The sequence below is a fragment of the Drosophila miranda genome, chromosome 2, assembly GCF_003369915.1.
Source record: "Drosophila miranda strain MSH22 chromosome 2, D.miranda_PacBio2.1, whole genome shotgun sequence".
Taxonomy (NCBI): Eukaryota; Metazoa; Arthropoda; class Insecta; order Diptera; family Drosophilidae; genus Drosophila; species Drosophila miranda.
The window spans coordinates 3,321,397-3,337,727 of NC_046675.1; the positions used below are offsets into that span (position 1 = coordinate 3,321,397).

General features: G+C 49.0%; 5 protein-coding genes across 11 annotated transcripts in view; 3 read left to right on the forward strand and 2 right to left on the reverse strand.

Annotated features, from left to right (window-relative positions):
- Positions 1-4,129, reverse strand: part of LOC108156012 (RNA-binding protein Nova-1) — a 34,434-nt gene extending 30,305 nt beyond the window's left edge. For 2 of the 6 annotated variants that reach the window (XM_033389863.1, XM_017287234.2), the window contains exon 1: positions 1,112-1,853. Coding sequence is in view for 1 of the 6 variants with exons in the window: in XM_017287237.2 (XP_017142726.1) it covers positions 1,112-1,133 (22 nt within the window). In the remaining 5 variants the exon portion in view is untranslated. Of the gene's footprint in view, positions 1-1,111; positions 1,880-4,099 lie in introns of those variants that run through there. The other 4 variants (XM_033389866.1, XM_033389861.1, XM_017287237.2 and 1 more) reach the window with 4 other exon arrangements.
- A 605-nt stretch (positions 4,130-4,734) lies between these two features.
- On the reverse strand, positions 4,735-14,176 carry LOC108155782 (alpha-mannosidase 2). Of its 2 annotated transcripts, XM_033389565.1 has the most exons (6): positions 14,045-14,176; positions 13,674-13,988; positions 8,055-8,260; positions 6,539-7,996; positions 5,417-6,479; positions 4,735-5,355 (listed from the first exon to the last, which is right to left on the reverse strand). In XM_033389565.1, the coding sequence occupies exons 1-6, from the start codon at positions 14,156-14,158 to the stop codon at positions 5,197-5,199; spliced, it is 3,315 nt and encodes a 1,104-aa protein (XP_033245456.1). In that variant the 5' UTR covers positions 14,159-14,176; the 3' UTR covers positions 4,735-5,196. The 2 variants fall into 2 exon arrangements, with proteins under 2 accessions (XP_033245456.1, XP_017142331.2); XM_017286842.2 differs by lacking the exons at positions 13,674-13,988; positions 14,045-14,176 and adding an exon at positions 8,632-8,763 and having other exon boundaries at positions 8,055-8,575.
- Positions 9,079-10,903, forward strand: LOC108155785 (two pore potassium channel protein sup-9). Its single transcript, XM_017286845.2, has 5 exons — positions 9,079-9,410; positions 9,474-9,629; positions 9,690-9,751; positions 9,811-10,211; positions 10,267-10,903. The coding sequence occupies exons 1-5, from the start codon at positions 9,230-9,232 to the stop codon at positions 10,538-10,540; spliced, it is 1,074 nt and encodes a 357-aa protein (XP_017142334.1). The 5' UTR covers positions 9,079-9,229; the 3' UTR covers positions 10,541-10,903.
- On the forward strand, positions 10,975-12,707 carry LOC117187257 (tubulin beta-2 chain). The gene is made up of 3 exons (XM_033389566.1): positions 10,975-11,069; positions 11,145-11,572; positions 11,626-12,707. The coding sequence occupies exons 2-3, from the start codon at positions 11,180-11,182 to the stop codon at positions 12,571-12,573; spliced, it is 1,341 nt and encodes a 446-aa protein (XP_033245457.1). The 5' UTR covers positions 10,975-11,069; positions 11,145-11,179; the 3' UTR covers positions 12,574-12,707.
- Positions 14,177-14,218: 42 nt separating the features above from the next.
- LOC117187258 (two pore potassium channel protein sup-9-like) lies at positions 14,219-16,313 on the forward strand. Its single transcript, XM_033389569.1, has 5 exons — positions 14,219-14,823; positions 14,887-15,042; positions 15,103-15,164; positions 15,224-15,624; positions 15,680-16,313. The coding sequence occupies exons 1-5, from the start codon at positions 14,643-14,645 to the stop codon at positions 15,951-15,953; spliced, it is 1,074 nt and encodes a 357-aa protein (XP_033245460.1). The 5' UTR covers positions 14,219-14,642; the 3' UTR covers positions 15,954-16,313.
- The last annotated feature ends 18 nt before the right edge of the window (positions 16,314-16,331 follow it).

A 16,331-nucleotide genomic window follows, 5' to 3' on the forward strand; every position in this document is an offset into this window, starting at 1 on the left:
GCTCGGACTCGGCTAATAAGCCGAGAGAGTGGAGTGGCAAGGGGAGTGTGAGTGTCCCCGTCTCCGGGTCGAAATCACCGCCGTAACCATTACGGCAAATAGGTTAACAGCAGTTTCGTGCCTTTTGCATGAACATTTCTCTGTGTGTATGTATGCACATACATACATATGTACAGTATATGAGAGAGTGTGTGCTTGTTTACATAAACCTTTTCTCGTTTTCGGGTTTACTTTTTTTCTTCTCAGTTACTTTGTCCCCTTACTGGCTTTACATTTACTCTACTGGTACTATACATGTGTCTGTGGCTGTGGCTGCTCCTCTACAACACCAGCAGCAGCAGCAGGCAGCAGTTTAACCCACATACGAGCACTGCTCCACGAAATTGCGCAAAGGGGGTGGGGGTGTGCTGCTGGGAGGCGACCGTCAGGGGGCGGGTGTAAATGCAAATGAAACGAAACGACAGACAAGCGGACAATTTAATGCCTATTTGCATTTAGCAGCAACAGCAGCAGGCAAAAAACTAGAATCAAGTGTCGGGTTAGGAGGTGAAACGAGCAAATAGATGAGTAAAAGGAAAGCGGAAAAAAACGTAGAAAGAGGGAGGGACAATGACAGAAACCGCTATAGAAATGGGTGCAGGGTGGCAGGGGGTGGAAGATGACCGACTGCGCAACACGAGGCGGCAGGCAGAAAGGATCGGCATATCTGAGCAGCGACTCAGATAAATCATTCACATATGCGTCAGGTTTTGTAAAAAAGTAAGACGCAATTTACTAGTTGAAAAGAAGACGTAATTTTCCTGAATTTCCAACCCCTCGTTGGAAAGCTGAACAGTTAATTGGAGTTCCTGGAAAACCAAGGGATGGAGCAGCCCACTATTATGTTTATGTCAGGGCTGGAGAGGATCTGCACTGCAAGAGTAATCTATAGCGGGCCCACTGCGTATCCTGTCGAAGACCCACTGCAAAGGACTCCCCTGCAATGCCTCTGTAGAGGATCCGCTGCGTAGTTCCGTTATAGATGATCTTCCCACCCCACCCCATTACCCGATTATTCTACGCTTAAGGCTTAAAGAGATCGATCTTACATCTAGTTTTTAGATATATTCACCTTTTTGCAAGGAGTCGTGCATACAGCTGCAATTAATTTGAGTGTGGCTATATAAGAACGACTATATATGGTACTTGGATACGCTCTATGTGGATATCGCTTTATGCTGGGCTTACTTTACTTTACTTTACAATACAATATGTACTCGTACGTTATTATTATTTGTTATGGTATTCAATTATTCAATTATTGTTTTATATGTGACGCGACAGTTGCTTTTGTTGTTGTTGTTTCTTTTGCTGCTGTTGCTGTAGCTTCTGTTGGAATTGTTGTTAGTTTATCAACTTTGTTTTGACTCTGTTCTTTCCTCTCTTCGGCTCTCTCGTTAGGCGCTGCTCAGCAGGCTAATGTTGCTATCGTTGTTGTTATACTCTTTGGAAATGTTGGTTGATTTTGTTGAATTATGTAAAATGCACACACAAATAGCACAGAACACGCACAAACGTTCACAAAGCTGAGGCCGTACAATAGATTTCAGTGATGCAAAAACGTTTATATCGATGTTAATTTATCGATCTGGGAAACTATCGACGAATATGGAAAATCCTTTCCTGAAGCAAACAATTTTTTTAGTTTAGCGTTTTATCTGTGTGCCCCTTTCGCTGTTGCTTCTTTTTCAGCTTTCTGTGTTTCGTGCGCGTCACGCGGCGTCTTCGTCTTTTCCCGTTGCGCGTTTGAGTGAGTATGTGAATATGTGAGTGCTTTTGTCGAGGGTTATGAGTGTGATTGTTATTTTGCACCAAATTCAAATAGAGAGAGAACGAAGCGAGCCGAGTACATGCGAGAGATTCTAAGCTCTCAAAAGTTACTCTCTCCTCTTATATGTATATTGCTCTCTGGCGCTCGTCGAGTATCTGTGTGCCACGTCCACGTGCCCGTCTGATCACATTTCTGTCTATCTAAAAGTGTGTGAATGTGTGTTTGCTGTTGCTCTGTTATTTCTTTGTCTCTTTTTCGCGTATTTTCTAGATTGATTTTTTAAGTTTTTTTTTGTTTTATTTGAAATGCGTTACGCGGTTGATTGTTTTAAAATGTATTTCAAATGATTGCCGGAAAAACGGTTCAACCTTAAGCTTTTGCTCTCCCGCAACCACCATATGTACACGGCTCTCTGGCTCTCATCTCTCTCTGCCTCTCTTTGTTTTTCCTCTCCCACTGTCAGTTTCTTATTAGGGCACTAGGTTTTCATGCAAACGTTGGAAAATTGCTGCACGTTCACACACACACGAACGCACACTTATGAAGAGCGACATTTTTGGGACAAACTTTTGCATTTCCTGTGCACTGCCAAAAGCTCGCTGCGAACATGGGGTGCAGGCTTCAAGCATTCATTGCCTTGAACAAATTGAACTTCTATCGGATTTTGCCATTCAAATTGTTTATGACATAATAACTGAGAAATGCCCAGGCAGGCCATATGTTTGCCCTGACAGAGAGTGCGAGAGAGAGAGAGAGAGCATTCCATGCGGGGGGAACGTGAGTATGGGAGAGAATAACGAGAAAAACTCGTTGGGGACACACAAACGAAAACGAAAAGCATTTCAAATAAAATAGTATATAAATTATGTATACGCGCTGTGTGCGTTGCGTTTTATCAGCCTTCGGCCTCAGTCTCAGCTTCAGCTCCAGCTTTAGCCTTAGCTTGCAAGCGCTAATCAAGTGAGGGGGAGGAGGAGGTGGATGAGAGCGAGAAAAAGCTTTGTACACACACACACACACACACACTGGGAGAAAAAGAGTGTGTTCGAGTGTGTTGGTGCTGCTTTGACACACTTTTTTATGACGTCGTTGATTTTAATTTCGTTTGCTCGTTCCAACGTTTTGTTTTTGGTGTGTGTGTTCTCGTTCTCGTTCTGCTCTTAGAAGGAGCGCTTTGCCTGCCATTTGACCATTGGAATGGGTTCCAAATAGGAAGAGGGGGAAGAGTTTCTTCCCAAGGGAATGTTTGTTGATAACATATCCACGAAGCATCTGATAAATTAACACATGTTTTGTGGCTACCTCCTCTCTCTGTCTCTCTCTCTTTCTCACCAACTGATGCTTCCAATGGGATAGATGGAAAAGCGTCTCCTTCCAGTTGGAAGTGGAATTGTTTTTGGTCGGAGGGGTTTTGACCAAGTGTTAATTAAATTTGGTACAAAATCTAGCGCGTTACAATTTCAGTTTCTTTTTTTTATATACTTTTGGTACATGAACATGTGTGTGTGTGTGTGTGTGTGAGTGTGGTTTCGTGTTTGTGTGAGTATTTATGTAACCAGCCTGACAAACGAGCGAGCGAGAGAGAGCGAGGCGAGGCGAGAGCCAGAGTAAAGCGCACATGCCAAGGCATAGATACTTTTTGGCATTGAAACAAAACGTAGTTCACAAAAAGCACACACACTCACAGACGCACACATGAACATGCGAACACTTGCACACAGATACGGATACGGATACGACACGAAAAAAGAACTTAGAACGAAACGAAACGAAACGCAAAGAACAAGAACCGAGAACAGTAGAACAGAGCTTAGAGAGGAGATACATAGTACATATACACACACACACACACTGCGGGAAAGACACCACACACTTCTATGCCTCTCTCTCTCGTTCCCGTTCCCGTTCCCATTCCCACTCCGCTCCTCTCTGGGTAGCGCGTGTGTGCATTATTTAATTTAATTAAATTTTATTCCGTTCATTCTCATTAGACAGCAGAGCAGCCAAACCAAAACGATAGCAACAGCAGCAGCGTTGACGCTGACCCAGCGTTAGCCCACTTCGAGATACTTTTGTGCAGCACTTTTTTAATTGGTTGCTCGAAAACCACTTTTGTTTAGATACGGATTTCGATTTGATAGATTGATATTGATAGATTGTTGTTTTGGATGTTGCAGAACTTTGTGCTTATTTCGCTTCACGATTACACACACACGCACACACAGTCACAGCCTGTGTATCTGTGTGTGGTGTGGGCTTTTGTGGCATAAACATATAAACAAAACTCACAAACGACGACGCTGGGACGCTGTGACGACTCGTCTATGAATCCAACTGAACTGAAACTGAGGAGCTGAAAACTTGAGGCAGCGCTTGCTGCTGAGATTTCTGTACAGAAAAATTCCGATGGTGCACAGTGGTTGTGCACCCATACACCCAAACATCCGAGAGAGCCGGAGAGCGGCGCCTGTGTATCTGTGTGCAGGCCACAATGCGCTCAATCGTATCTCAATCCCATTGCGTATATTTCGGTTTTGCTTTCGAATTGGAAGAGAGCGAGCCAAGAGAGAGAGAGCGGGCGAGAGTCCCAAGAGAGCCAACTGCGCAGCGGAGAGAGTCGCTCTGGCTGCGTAAAAACAACCACTTTACGCTCATTTCGGATTCAATTTGAATTTCTATTGTGCATTTTCCAAGCAGATACCCCTCCCCCTATCGCACACCACGTATCGCAGCATCTCCAGCGTCGTCGCATTTCCTAGATGACTCTCAGAAATCCAATAGGTCATAAAGGCCATAACAATACCCCGTAGATAGCCAACCCATAATGCCACTGATAAGACGAGGCGGCATGCAATGCCCCAACATTTTTGAAACTAGTCCCCATCATCACGTGGAAAGCTAAAACGGCTAAAAACACACTCCTGTGTACACAAATGAGACTCAATTTATTCGCAGATGGGCCTTCGATTTGCCTTGCAATTGCCGTAGTTTCCTCATTATCACTAATCCTACATTTTTATGTTATAGTTACATACGACTCTTCCGATTTAGACATACATGGATTGCAAGGACAGGGAGGATTCTAGAGATATCACAAAACATAGAAAACTACATAAAATTAAGCAAAAATTATTATGAAATTACACGAGGGGCGAACCCTGCTGTGAAGTCAGTGCGTCAACGTAAAATGTTTCCAAAATCCCCGATGGAAGCATGAATAAATAAGTTATGCACATTTGGAGCAATGTGCGAGTCCTCCTGGTGCTTAAGTTTTTGACGTAGCTGAGATTGCGTGTTGCGTCAGAGATTCATGTGTTGCTGTACTTTGTTCCTGTCTATTTCCTTTTTAAATTCTGCTCCCCTTTCCCGATTCTATTCCTGGCAGATCAGCTCGATTTGGAGATATGACTGGTTACATAGGCCTCCGTCTCCATGGCACACAAAGGTGGCGCCGTAGGCGGCTCAAAATGTTCCAGGACCTGAAGAAAGGTGAGCGTGGTGCGCTCGCAGCGGTCTGCGTGCGGCATTAGGTGGCACACATCAAACTGCAAAGAACAAGGCATTTATATTGGAAACAATAAGTAAATAAATAGAAAGGTATTTTACCTTCTCCGTCTGTTGTTCTTCACCGCCGCACTGCATTAGATTCGTGCGATGCAGCACGTAGCCTACGCGCTGCGTCTTGGCCGTGTTCTTGGTGAGACGCCGCATCACGGTCACGTCCAGATCCTCGTTGGCCGATATATGATTGCTGCCAAACTGCCCCTGGGCGCCGGTCCACTCATTCTCCATATAGATGAACTTGTCCAGGGGGTCCAACAGCGACTGCGAAGCCTTATGGGCAGCGCTCGTCAAGTATCCCGCTGGATGGACCTCTGAAGGCCGACCACAGCCAACGATCTTCTCCAGCACCAGACGAAAGATATGCAGCACCGGTTTGTTGTCCAGCACACCCTGCCCCAGACCGCGCTCATCGTCCCTGGCCAGGCGGCGATCCTGCATGATTTCCATTTCTCCAGAGGCCAGCGATGAGCCGCCCAGCGGTTGCCCTGTGAGCAGAGTAAGTCGCATGTTGGCATCTTCGATGAACATGGCCGATGGCACCGGATAGTAGTTCGCCTGCAGTGGCAGCTTCCACAGGCGCCGTCGTTTGATGTGCTGCAGTCCATTCAGATCCGTGTAGAATACGTTCGTGCTGTCGATGTGCGTCTGGAGCCGCATCACGATCTCCGTGTTGTCCTTCACACCGATGTCCACCAAATTACGTATCTCGGGTGCCCCCCCACGCATTATTGTCTGATGGATAACATTGGGCAGACCCACAGTCACTGTCGACTCCAGCTTCCCCTCGGTGACCAGCACCACGTAATGGATCTCCGGGTAGGGTGTGGCCGGACCGTTGGGCAGGAAGAGATAAGCACCAGAGCGATCTCCGTGCTCGCGAGTTCCGTACGTGAGGAACTTTAGATGGACAGGCACATGCTCGCTGTCTGGCGTCAGCTGCATGGACTTGAGGAGGCCATACTCGGAGAAGGCCAGCGTGGGACCATTGCCCACGCGCAACGAAATGTCTCGATGCTCGCCGAATTTAACGTCCTCCGGATATAGGCCCAGGCGAACGGTCTGTGGATTGGTGCGCAACAACAGATTCGAGGCATACGAAGTGTGTCTGCAAGAGTGTTGGAAATGTGAGAAACATTCTAAAAGTATGTCTGTGGGGGGACTCACTCTGGCTTGCTGTCGGAAACGGTCAGCAAATAGGTGGACAGTCCCATGGGCGGGACGCGAGCCTTGAAGACGATGCGATACTTGGTGGTGGAGGCTTGTGGGTGTGTGGTTTTCGTCACCGTGTCGCGATGCCAGGTCCAGACGGGCGTCACTTGCGCCTCAACTGGATTGTTTGTGGAGTCGGTGACGCTGACAAATGGACTCGAGACGAAAAAGTCCACCAATTGCTCCCGCCAGTGGGGCAGAGTGTTGTGCATCACCACATGTTTGGTGGGCAGCTGATCGCCGAGAATGATGGTGGTGCGTAGGTCCTCCACTCCGGAGCCCGGCAAGCGGGAGTCGTCCAGCATGAAGTAAACAAAGTTGTAGTCGGGACTGTAGATGGAGGGCTTAGTGAGCAGGCGGTAGATGGATTGCTGCATCACAGACTGGCAACCCTTCAATGCCTTCACCATACGCTTCTCATAATCCAGCACCACATGGTTCTTGGCGGTGCCGGTGATGCCGTCGTGATGTTGGAACAGCGACAGCTGTCGACGTGCATTCGACAACTGTCGTTCAAAGTCTGTGCTGTTCGGCCACACGTTCCAGGCGGAGAGCATCTCCGCTGACCGCACATAGTGCATCAGCACTCGATCCATGCGCTTGTGGTAGGGCCGCGACGTATAGTAGCCACTCCAGTAGTTGTCCGCTCGGTCTGCATAGGTGAAGAAGTCGCCGCTGAGCGAGGGGAAGGTCTGCGGCTCCTGGTGCACTGCGTTAAAGTACTCTTCGAGCGTGCCAAACTGTGCCTGGACATTGAAGTGTGGCTGGCTGTTGATGTGCTCGAAGAGTTTATCGTAGTTGACACGCTGCACATCCCACTCGGTGTTCTGCTTGAAGCGGAAGTCGTCTCCCAAGGGAACCAGCAGCACATTGGTGCGATACAGCTCGGCCTTTTTCTTCCACTGATCCACCAAGAGATCGGAACGGGCGGCCACGTTGTTGTCATCGATGGCCTTGGCCTGTACGCGCCACGGACAGTTCAGCCCGAAGGCTCCCGTTCGCTTAAAATCGAACTGGCAGCACACCTTGGGATCGGGTCCACAGGTGTGGGGGATGTCGTACGAATAGAAAGGCATCATGTGCGTGAAGAGAGCAGTGTCCCCGGTCGTGTCCCATATCTGGCGCCAGTGGAACTCCAGCTGGCGCTGCTGGGCCAGCTCCTTCTTCACCGAGTAGTGGGTCCTTTGGATGAGGAGATTCTTGAATCCGCTCTTCTGCAGGATGTACGGCATTGTTGGGCTGTGGCCAAAAGGATCGATGGCCCACGAGGCGGTGGGAGTTACATTGAAATTATTCTTGAGCCAGGTCTGTCCTTCGGTTAGCTGCAGCAGCACATTCCGCCAGTGCGTGTTGGCTTCATCGGGCATCACCCAGCCGCCAGTGACAAACTCCAGCTGTCCGCCCTTCACGATTCTGCAGGGAGTTGGGAAGGATAAGCAAATCCTTTGGTTATAAATTGATTCGTGCTTACGCTTTCATTAGTAGCTTCTTGTGCTCCCCCAGATCCTGATAGAAGCGCGCAAAGTACGAGATTTCAGCCCAAATGAACTTCATGTCAGGATTCTCGTGGAGGTGCCGCAGCGCATTGGACAGAATGTGCTTGGTGTCGTGCTGATAGTATTCCTCGAACGTCTCCAGCCAGCCAGGATCGTTGTGCGAGTGGGGCACAACGAATACCTTCAGCTTGTGGTGCATGTTGTACTTCAAGGGATCGTACTTGATGTTCCAGCCCTGTTTCCACACGCCGCCATCAATGTCCTTAAAGGTCATCTTGTCGTAGAGCTCCAACATCTGCACATCCACCTCTGGCACCTGCTGCACCAGATCCACGCAACCTGACTCCTTGCGTGGACCCACCTTCACCGCCAAGCGCTCTGTTTTGACACCATCCTCCTTGGCCACCCGTGCGCGAAGATGGCGCATTTCCACGTCATGCTCTTGCAAGCCATTCTCTAACATCTGTAGCTTGTCCTCAATGGACGAATAGTTTGGCTGAATAAAGCGAATAATTGTTTATTTCCGCTCAATGCGAGACCAATTAGTCTTACCTTTTTCTGGCTGGCTGCCGGCGCCGCAAAGTTGAGAACCACATAGAGGCTGAGGAAGACGAGCAGGATGCCCGCGCAAATTAGGAGCGCAAAGCGACGACGTATGCGCAGCATTTCTTTGCTAATGTATCATGGAAATGGTTGCACGTCAGACAACAAGCCTACTGCAACAACAAATTTCCAATTGTAGACTTGCGTGGATTTTTCGCATAAACAAATAATTAGAGGTGGACAGAAGGCTGGGAGCTGCCACAGTGTCACGCAGAGAACTGTTATCGGCTATCGATAGTCAGCCTGAGTCACTGCCATCACTGACAATTATTGTTCTCGCAATAACGGTATTAAATTCAGATAAATCATGATGCAATTATAATTGCATCATGAGATAAATATTGCCCTTCGTGGGCTGAAATTTTCGGTTAAAGCTGTTATTTCAAATAAATATTCGAAAAATCGTAACCCCAACCCTAGACGTAACACGGCCGATCGAGGCGCGCGCAACAAATTTGTGGATGCTGTGTATTTGTTTTTGCTTGGCATCTATCGATTTTGTGCAGCTGAACTCTCATCGGCGAAGAAACCAGCGGACGAAATATTAATGCTTATTGAATTGTACCGCGATTCGGCCTTTGAGTTTATTCCTGACTGCATCATGAAGCGTCAGAATGTGAGAACCTTGTCGCTGGTGGTGTGCACCTTCACGTACTTGTTGATTGGAGCCGCCGTTTTCGATTCGCTGGAATCGCCAACGGAGGCAAGGCGCTGGGAGTTCTTACAGGGTATTTATTGACCCTCCCCCAACCCTACATTTCCCAACTGATACACCTACATATATGTTCCAGCCGTAAAGAACAATTTTGTGAAAAAGTACAATGTAAGCGACGAGGACTTTCGAGTGATGGAGATTGTCATCATTGAGAACAAGCCGCACAAGGCAGGACCTCAATGGAAGTTCGCAGGCGCCTTCTACTTCAGTACCGTTGTTCTGGCCATGATAGGTGAGTCGGTCGTTATCTGAAGTCTATCCCAGTATCAGAATTAGTTTTGGCTTCACTCAGGATACGGCCATTCTACGCCAGTCACCATTCCGGGAAAGGCATTTTGCATGGGATACGCGATGGTGAGACGTCAGAGCCGTATCTTTGCTTTTCCGCCATTCATCCAGGTTTCCTTTGGCAGGTCGGGATTCCTTTGGGACTGGTCATGTTCCAGTCGATTGGTGAACGTCTGAATAAGTTCGCATCGGTCATTATACGACGGGCCAAGCGGGCAAGTGGGGCCCGATGTACGGAAGCCACCGAGATGAATCTTATGCTGGCCACCGGAATGCTCTCGTCTGCCATCATTACCACGGGAGCAGCTGTGTTCTCGCGATACGAGGGCTGGAGCTACTTCGACAGTTTCTACTATTGCTTTGTGACCTTGACCACGATCGGATTTGGCGACTATGTGGCACTGCAGAACGATCAGGCTCTGACCAACAAACCGGGATATGTTGCCTTGAGCTTGGTGTTCATCCTCTTCGGCCTGGCCGTAGTAGCAGCCAGCATTAATCTGCTCGTCTTGCGTTTCATGACCATGTAAATCGTGTGGCAAATGTTGAATTACACACCATTAATCTTCTGTTTATTCCAGGCAAGCGGAAGATGCCAAACGGGATGAACAGGATGCTCAGAACCTGGCGGGCAACGCGCAGCCAGTTACCTTCGACGACGAGACCACTTACAACATGAACGGCAAACTTTTGGAGCACAACTATACAACCGAGAACGATGAGACAGCCTCGCTCTGCTCCTGCACCTGCATGGGCGGAACGCGCTGCCTGAACCACGAGCAGTTTATCGACCCGGACTTTCAGCCCACGGACATTATACAAAGCACACAGTGCCTGCATCGCGCATCCATTTGAGACAGCCGCCTGTCACTTGTGACAGACGTCTACTTGAAATAGGAGCCAAAGCTCGATTTGGAGCCAAAGAACGGGTTGGAGGCGGAGCCAATGCCAAAAGGAAGCCCAAACCCCCAACGAGGGGACGCCAAAACGTAGTTGCAATCATGTAGAGACCCAACCGCCGCATCTAATCGTTGTACAACCAGCATATACACACATATACAAGGGAGTAACCTCCGACAAATCATGGCAATATCAACCTCATCACCTACGAGGGAGGATGTCGCCTCTTTTGGCGACCACCCTCACATTTTATACATCTCAAAAACATACAAATTTTAAGTGTGAAATCAAAGTATTATTAAAACGAATTACTCGAAATCCTTTAGCCAACAAATGGAAACAAAATTCTGAACAAAGTAGTCGAGCAGTTAATCTTCACGGCTCCACCCCTGGGTTTTGTTCTCATTCTAAGTTCGTTTGATTCAGTGACAACACGTATATCGGTTGAACTTAAAAAATTCATTCGTTCGTCGGCCTTATTCCAGTAAGTTGCTCCTTTTTCAGAATTTTTTCTGAAATTAAATTTTTTATTTCCTTTTTTTTTTTTTTGTGCTGTCAGTAATTTGTTAATTATTTTCAAAATTCGAGGCTGAAATGCGCGAGATTGTTCACATTCAGGCGGGCCAGTGCGGCAACCAAATAGGGGGAAAGTTTTGGGAGGTAATATCTGACGAGCACTGCATAGATGCCACCGGCACGTACTACGGCGACAGTGATTTGCAATTAGAGCGAATAAATGTGTACTACAACGAGGCGACAGGAGCGAAGTATGTACCACGCGCCATTCTTGTCGACCTGGAGCCCGGCACCATGGATTCGGTGCGCTCGGGGGCCTTTGGTCAAATCTTCCGGCCCGACAACTTTGTCTTTGGGCAGTCGGGGGCGGGCAACAACTGGGCCAAGGGACACTACACGGAAGGAGCCGAGCTGGTGGACTCTGTGCTGGATGTGGTGCGAAAGGAGGCGGAGGGCTGTGATTGTCTGCAGGTAAGTGAGTACCCCCACACAGCGTGAATCAGGATAAACCCCTTCTCCTGCAGGGCTTCCAGCTGACTCACTCGCTCGGCGGAGGCACCGGCTCGGGCATGGGCACCCTGCTGATCTCCAAGATCCGCGAGGAGTACCCCGACCGAATCATGAACACCTTCTCGGTGGTGCCATCGCCCAAAGTGTCGGACACGGTGGTGGAGCCCTACAACGCCACCCTGAGTGTGCATCAGCTGGTGGAGAACACCGATGAGACGTACTGCATCGACAACGAGGCGCTGTACGACATCTGCTTTCGCACCTTGAAACTGACCACGCCCACCTACGGAGATCTGAATCACTTGGTGTCGGCAACCATGTCCGGGGTGACCACCTGCCTGCGCTTCCCGGGCCAGTTGAATGCCGATCTGCGCAAGCTGGCCGTGAACATGGTGCCCTTCCCCCGGCTGCACTTCTTCATGCCGGGCTTTGCGCCGCTGACATCCCGCGGATCCCAGCAGTACCGTGCCCTCACCGTGCCAGAGCTGACGCAGCAGATGTTTGACGCCAAGAACATGATGGCTGCCTGCGATCCGCGTCACGGTCGCTATCTGACAGTGGCCGCCATCTTCCGCGGGCGCATGTCCATGAAGGAGGTGGACGAGCAGATGCTGAACATCCAGAACAAGAACAGCAGCTTCTTCGTCGAGTGGATACCCAACAACTGCAAGACGGCCGTGTGCGATATACCGCCTCGCGGTCTCAAAATGTCGGCCACTTTCATTGGCAACTCAACGGCCATCCAGGAGCTGTTCAAGCGCGTCTCCGAGCAGTTTACGGCGATGTTCCGGCGCAAGGCCTTCTTGCATTGGTACACTGGCGAGGGCATGGACGAGATGGAGTTCACCGAGGCGGAGAGCAACATGAACGATCTGGTGTCGGAGTATCAGCAGTACCAGGAGGCCACTGCCGACGAAGAGGGCGAGTTCGACGAGGACGAGGAGGGTGGCGGCGATGAGTAGTCGGCCTCAATAACACACCTTACACCCACCGCCCACAATCACTCACCTTACACCCACCGCAAACAATCACACACCTTACACCCACCGCCAACACAGATCATATCAATCAATTCTAATGAAAATCTCACACTGTTCGTGTCTGTGCCAAAACAATGGGATATTTGGGGCCACCACTTCCACCTTACTGATGTTGTTGCACATATCTTCAGTTGGAGATGCGTTGGCTGATATTACACAAAATTACTGTTTGTAATTACTATTACTGTGCCTGAACATTGAAGTGTGGCTGGCTGTTGATGTGCTCGAAGAGTTTATCGTAGTTGACACGCTGCACATCCCACTCGGTGTTCTGCTTGAAGCGGAAGTCGTCTCCCAAGGGAACCAGCAGCACATTGGTGCGATACAGCTCGGCCTTTTTCTTCCACTGATCCACCAAGAGATCGGAACGGGCGGCCACGTTGTCATCGATGGCCTTGGCCTGTACGCGCCACGGACAGTTCAGCCCGAAGGCTCCCGTTCGCTTAAAATCGAACTGGCAGCACACCTTGGGATCGGGTCCACAGGTGTGGGGGATGTCGTACGAATAGAAAGGCATCATGTGCGTGAAGAGAGCAGTGTCCCCGGTCGTGTCCCATATCTGGCGCCAGTGGAACTCCAGCTGGCGCTGCTGGGCCAGCTCCTTCTTCACCGAGTAGTGGGTCCTTTGGATGAGGAGATTCTTGAATCCGCTCTCTCAGGATGTACGGCATTGTTGGGCTGTGGCCAAAAGGATCGATGGCCCACGAGGCGGTGGGAGTTACATTGAAATTATTCTTGAGCCAGGTCTGTCCTTCGGTTAGCTGCAGCAGCACATTCCGCCAGTGCGTGTTGGCTTCATCGGGCATCACCCAGCCGCCAGTGACAAACTCCAGCTGTCCGCCCTTCACGATTCTGCAGGGAGTTGGGAAGGATAAGCAAATCCTTTGGTTATAAATTGATTCGTGCTTACGCTTTCATTAGTAGCTTCTTGTGCTCCCCCAGATCCTGATAGAAGCGCGCAAAGTACGAGATTTCAGCCCAAATGAACTTCATGTCAGGATTCTCGAATACACAACGAATACCTTCAGCTTGTGGTGCATGTTGTACTTCAAGGGATCGTACTTGATGTTCCAGCCCTGTTTCCACACGCCGCCATCAATGTCCTTAAAGGTCATCTTGTCGTAGAGCTCCAACATCTGCACATCCACCTCTGGCACCTGCTGCACCAGATCCACGCAACCTGACTCCTTGCGTGGACCCACCTTCACCGCCAAGCGCTCTGTTTTGACACCATCCTCCTTGGCCACCCGTGCGCGAAGATGGCGCATTTCCACGTCATGCTTTTGCAAGCCATTCTCTAACATCTGTAGCTTGTCCTCAATGGACGAATAGTTTGGCTGAATAAAGCGAATAATTGTTTATTTCCGCTCAATGCGAGACCAATTAGTCTTACCTTTTTCTGGCTGGCTGCCGGCGCCGCAAAGTTGAGAACCACATAGAGGCTGAGGAAGACGAGCAGGATGCCCGCGCAAATTAGGAGCGCAAAGCGACGACGTATGCGCAGCATTTCTTTGCTAATGTATCATGGAAATGGTTGCACGTCAGACAACAAGCCTACTGCAACAACAAATTTCCATTTGTAGACTTGCGTGGATTTTTCGCATAAACAAATAATTAGAGGTGGACAGAAGGCTGGGAGCTGCCACAGTGTCACGCAGAGAACTGTTATCGGCTATCGATAGTCAGCCTGAGTCACTGCCATCACTGACAATTATTGTTCTCGCAATAACGGTATTAAATTCAGATAAATCATGATGCAATTATAATTGCATCATGAGATAAATATTGCCCTTCGTGGGCTGAAATTTTCGGTTAAAGCTGTTATTTCAAATAAATATTCGAAAAATCGTAACCCCAACCCTAGACGTAACACGGCCGATCGAGGCGCGCGCAACAAATTTGTGGATGCTGTGTATTTGTTTTTGCTTGGCATCTATCGATTTTGTGCAGCTGAACTCTCATCGGCGAAGAAACCAGCGGACGAAATATTAATGCTTATTGAATTGTACCGCGATTCGGCCTTTGAGTTTATTCCTGACTGCATCATGAAGCGTCAGAATGTGAGAACCTTGTCGCTGGTGGTGTGCACCTTCACGTACTTGTTGATTGGAGCCGCCGTTTTCGATTCGCTGGAATCGCCAACGGAGGCAAGGCGCTGGGAGTTCTTACAGGGTATTTATTGACCCTCCCCCAACCCTACATTTCCCATCTGATACACCTACATATATGTTCCAGCCGTAAAGAACAATTTTGTGAAAAAGTACAATGTAAGCGACGAGGACTTTCGAGTGATGGAGATTGTCATCATTGAGAACAAGCCGCACAAGGCAGGACCTCAATGGAAGTTCGCAGGCGCCTTCTACTTCAGTACCGTTGTTCTGGCCATGATAGGTGAGTCGGTCGTTATCTGAAGTCTATCCCAGTATCAGAATTAGTTTTGGCTTCACTCAGGATACGGCCATTCTACGCCAGTCACCATTCCGGGAAAGGCATTTTGCATGGGATACGCGATGGTGAGACGTCAGAGCCGTATCTTTGCTTTTCCGCCATTCATCCAGGTTTCCTTTGGCAGGTCGGGATTCCTTTGGGACTGGTCATGTTCCAGTCGATTGGTGAACGTCTGAATAAGTTCGCATCGGTCATTATACGACGGGCCAAGCGGGCAAGTGGGGCCCGATGTACGGAAGCCACCGAGATGAATCTTATGCTGGCCACCGGAATGCTCTCGTCTGCCATCATTACCACGGGAGCAGCTGTGTTCTCGCGATACGAGGGCTGGAGCTACTTCGACAGTTTCTACTATTGCTTTGTGACCTTGACCACGATCGGATTTGGCGACTATGTGGCACTGCAGAACGATCAGGCTCTGACCAACAAACCGGGATATGTTGCCTTGAGCTTGGTGTTCATCCTCTTCGGCCTGGCCGTAGTAGCAGCCAGCATTAATCTGCTCGTCTTGCGTTTCATGACCATGTAAATCGTGTGGCAAATGTTGAATTACACACCATTAATCTTCTGTTTATTCCAGGCAAGCGGAAGATGCCAAACGGGATGAACAGGATGCTCAGAACCTGGCGGGCAACGCGCAGCCAGTTACCTTCGACGACGAGACCACTTACAACATGAACGGCAAACTTTTGGAGCACAACTATACAACCGAGAACGATGAGACAGCCTCGCTCTGCTCCTGCACCTGCATGGGCGGAACGCGCTGCCTGAACCACGAGCAGTTTATCGACCCGGACTTTCAGCCCACGGACATTATACAAAGCACACAGTGCCTGCATCGCGCATCCATTTGAGACAGCCGCCTGTCACTTGTGACAGACGTCTACTTGAAATAGGAGCCAAAGCTCGATTTGGAGCCAAAGAACGGGTTGGAGGCGGAGCCAATGCCAAAAGGAAGCCCAAACCCCCAACGAGGGGACGCCAAAACGTAGTTGCAATCATGTAGAGACCCAACCGCATCTAATCGTTGTACAACCAGCATATACACACATATACAAGGGAGTAACCTCCGACAAATCATGGCAATATCAACCTCATCACCTACGAGGGAGGATGTCGCCTCTTTTGGCGACCACCCTCACATTTTATACATCTCAAAAACATACAAATTTTAAGTGTGAAATCAAAGTATTATTAAAACGAATTACTCGAAATCCTTTAGCCAACAAATG

Coding starts and splice junctions, on each gene's coding strand:
- LOC117187257 (XM_033389566.1), top strand. CDS start 11,180: ATGCGCGAGATTGTTCACATTCAGGCGGGCCAGTGCGGCAACCAAATA. Junction 11,573..11,625: donor AGGGCTGTGATTGTCTGCAG/GTAAGTGAGTAC, acceptor CTTCTCCTGCAG/GGCTTCCAGCTGACTCACTC.
- LOC117187258 (XM_033389569.1), top strand. CDS start 14,643: ATGCTTATTGAATTGTACCGCGATTCGGCCTTTGAGTTTATTCCTGAC. Junction 15,165..15,223: donor TTTGCATGGGATACGCGATG/GTGAGACGTCAG, acceptor TTCCTTTGGCAG/GTCGGGATTCCTTTGGGACT. Junction 15,625..15,679: donor GTCTTGCGTTTCATGACCAT/GTAAATCGTGTG, acceptor TGTTTATTCCAG/GCAAGCGGAAGATGCCAAAC.
- LOC108155785 (XM_017286845.2), top strand. CDS start 9,230: ATGCTTATTGAATTGTACCGCGATTCGGCCTTTGAGTTTATTCCTGAC. Junction 9,752..9,810: donor TTTGCATGGGATACGCGATG/GTGAGACGTCAG, acceptor TTCCTTTGGCAG/GTCGGGATTCCTTTGGGACT. Junction 10,212..10,266: donor GTCTTGCGTTTCATGACCAT/GTAAATCGTGTG, acceptor TGTTTATTCCAG/GCAAGCGGAAGATGCCAAAC.
- LOC108155782 (XM_033389565.1), bottom strand. CDS start 14,158: ATGCTGCGCATACGTCGTCGCTTTGCGCTCCTAATTTGCGCGGGCATC. Junction 13,989..14,044: donor CGGCAGCCAGCCAGAAAAAG/GTAAGACTAATT, acceptor CGCTTTATTCAG/CCAAACTATTCGTCCATTGA. Junction 5,356..5,416: donor AAGAACAACAGACGGAGAAG/GTAAAATACCTT, acceptor TGTTCTTTGCAG/TTTGATGTGTGCCACCTAAT.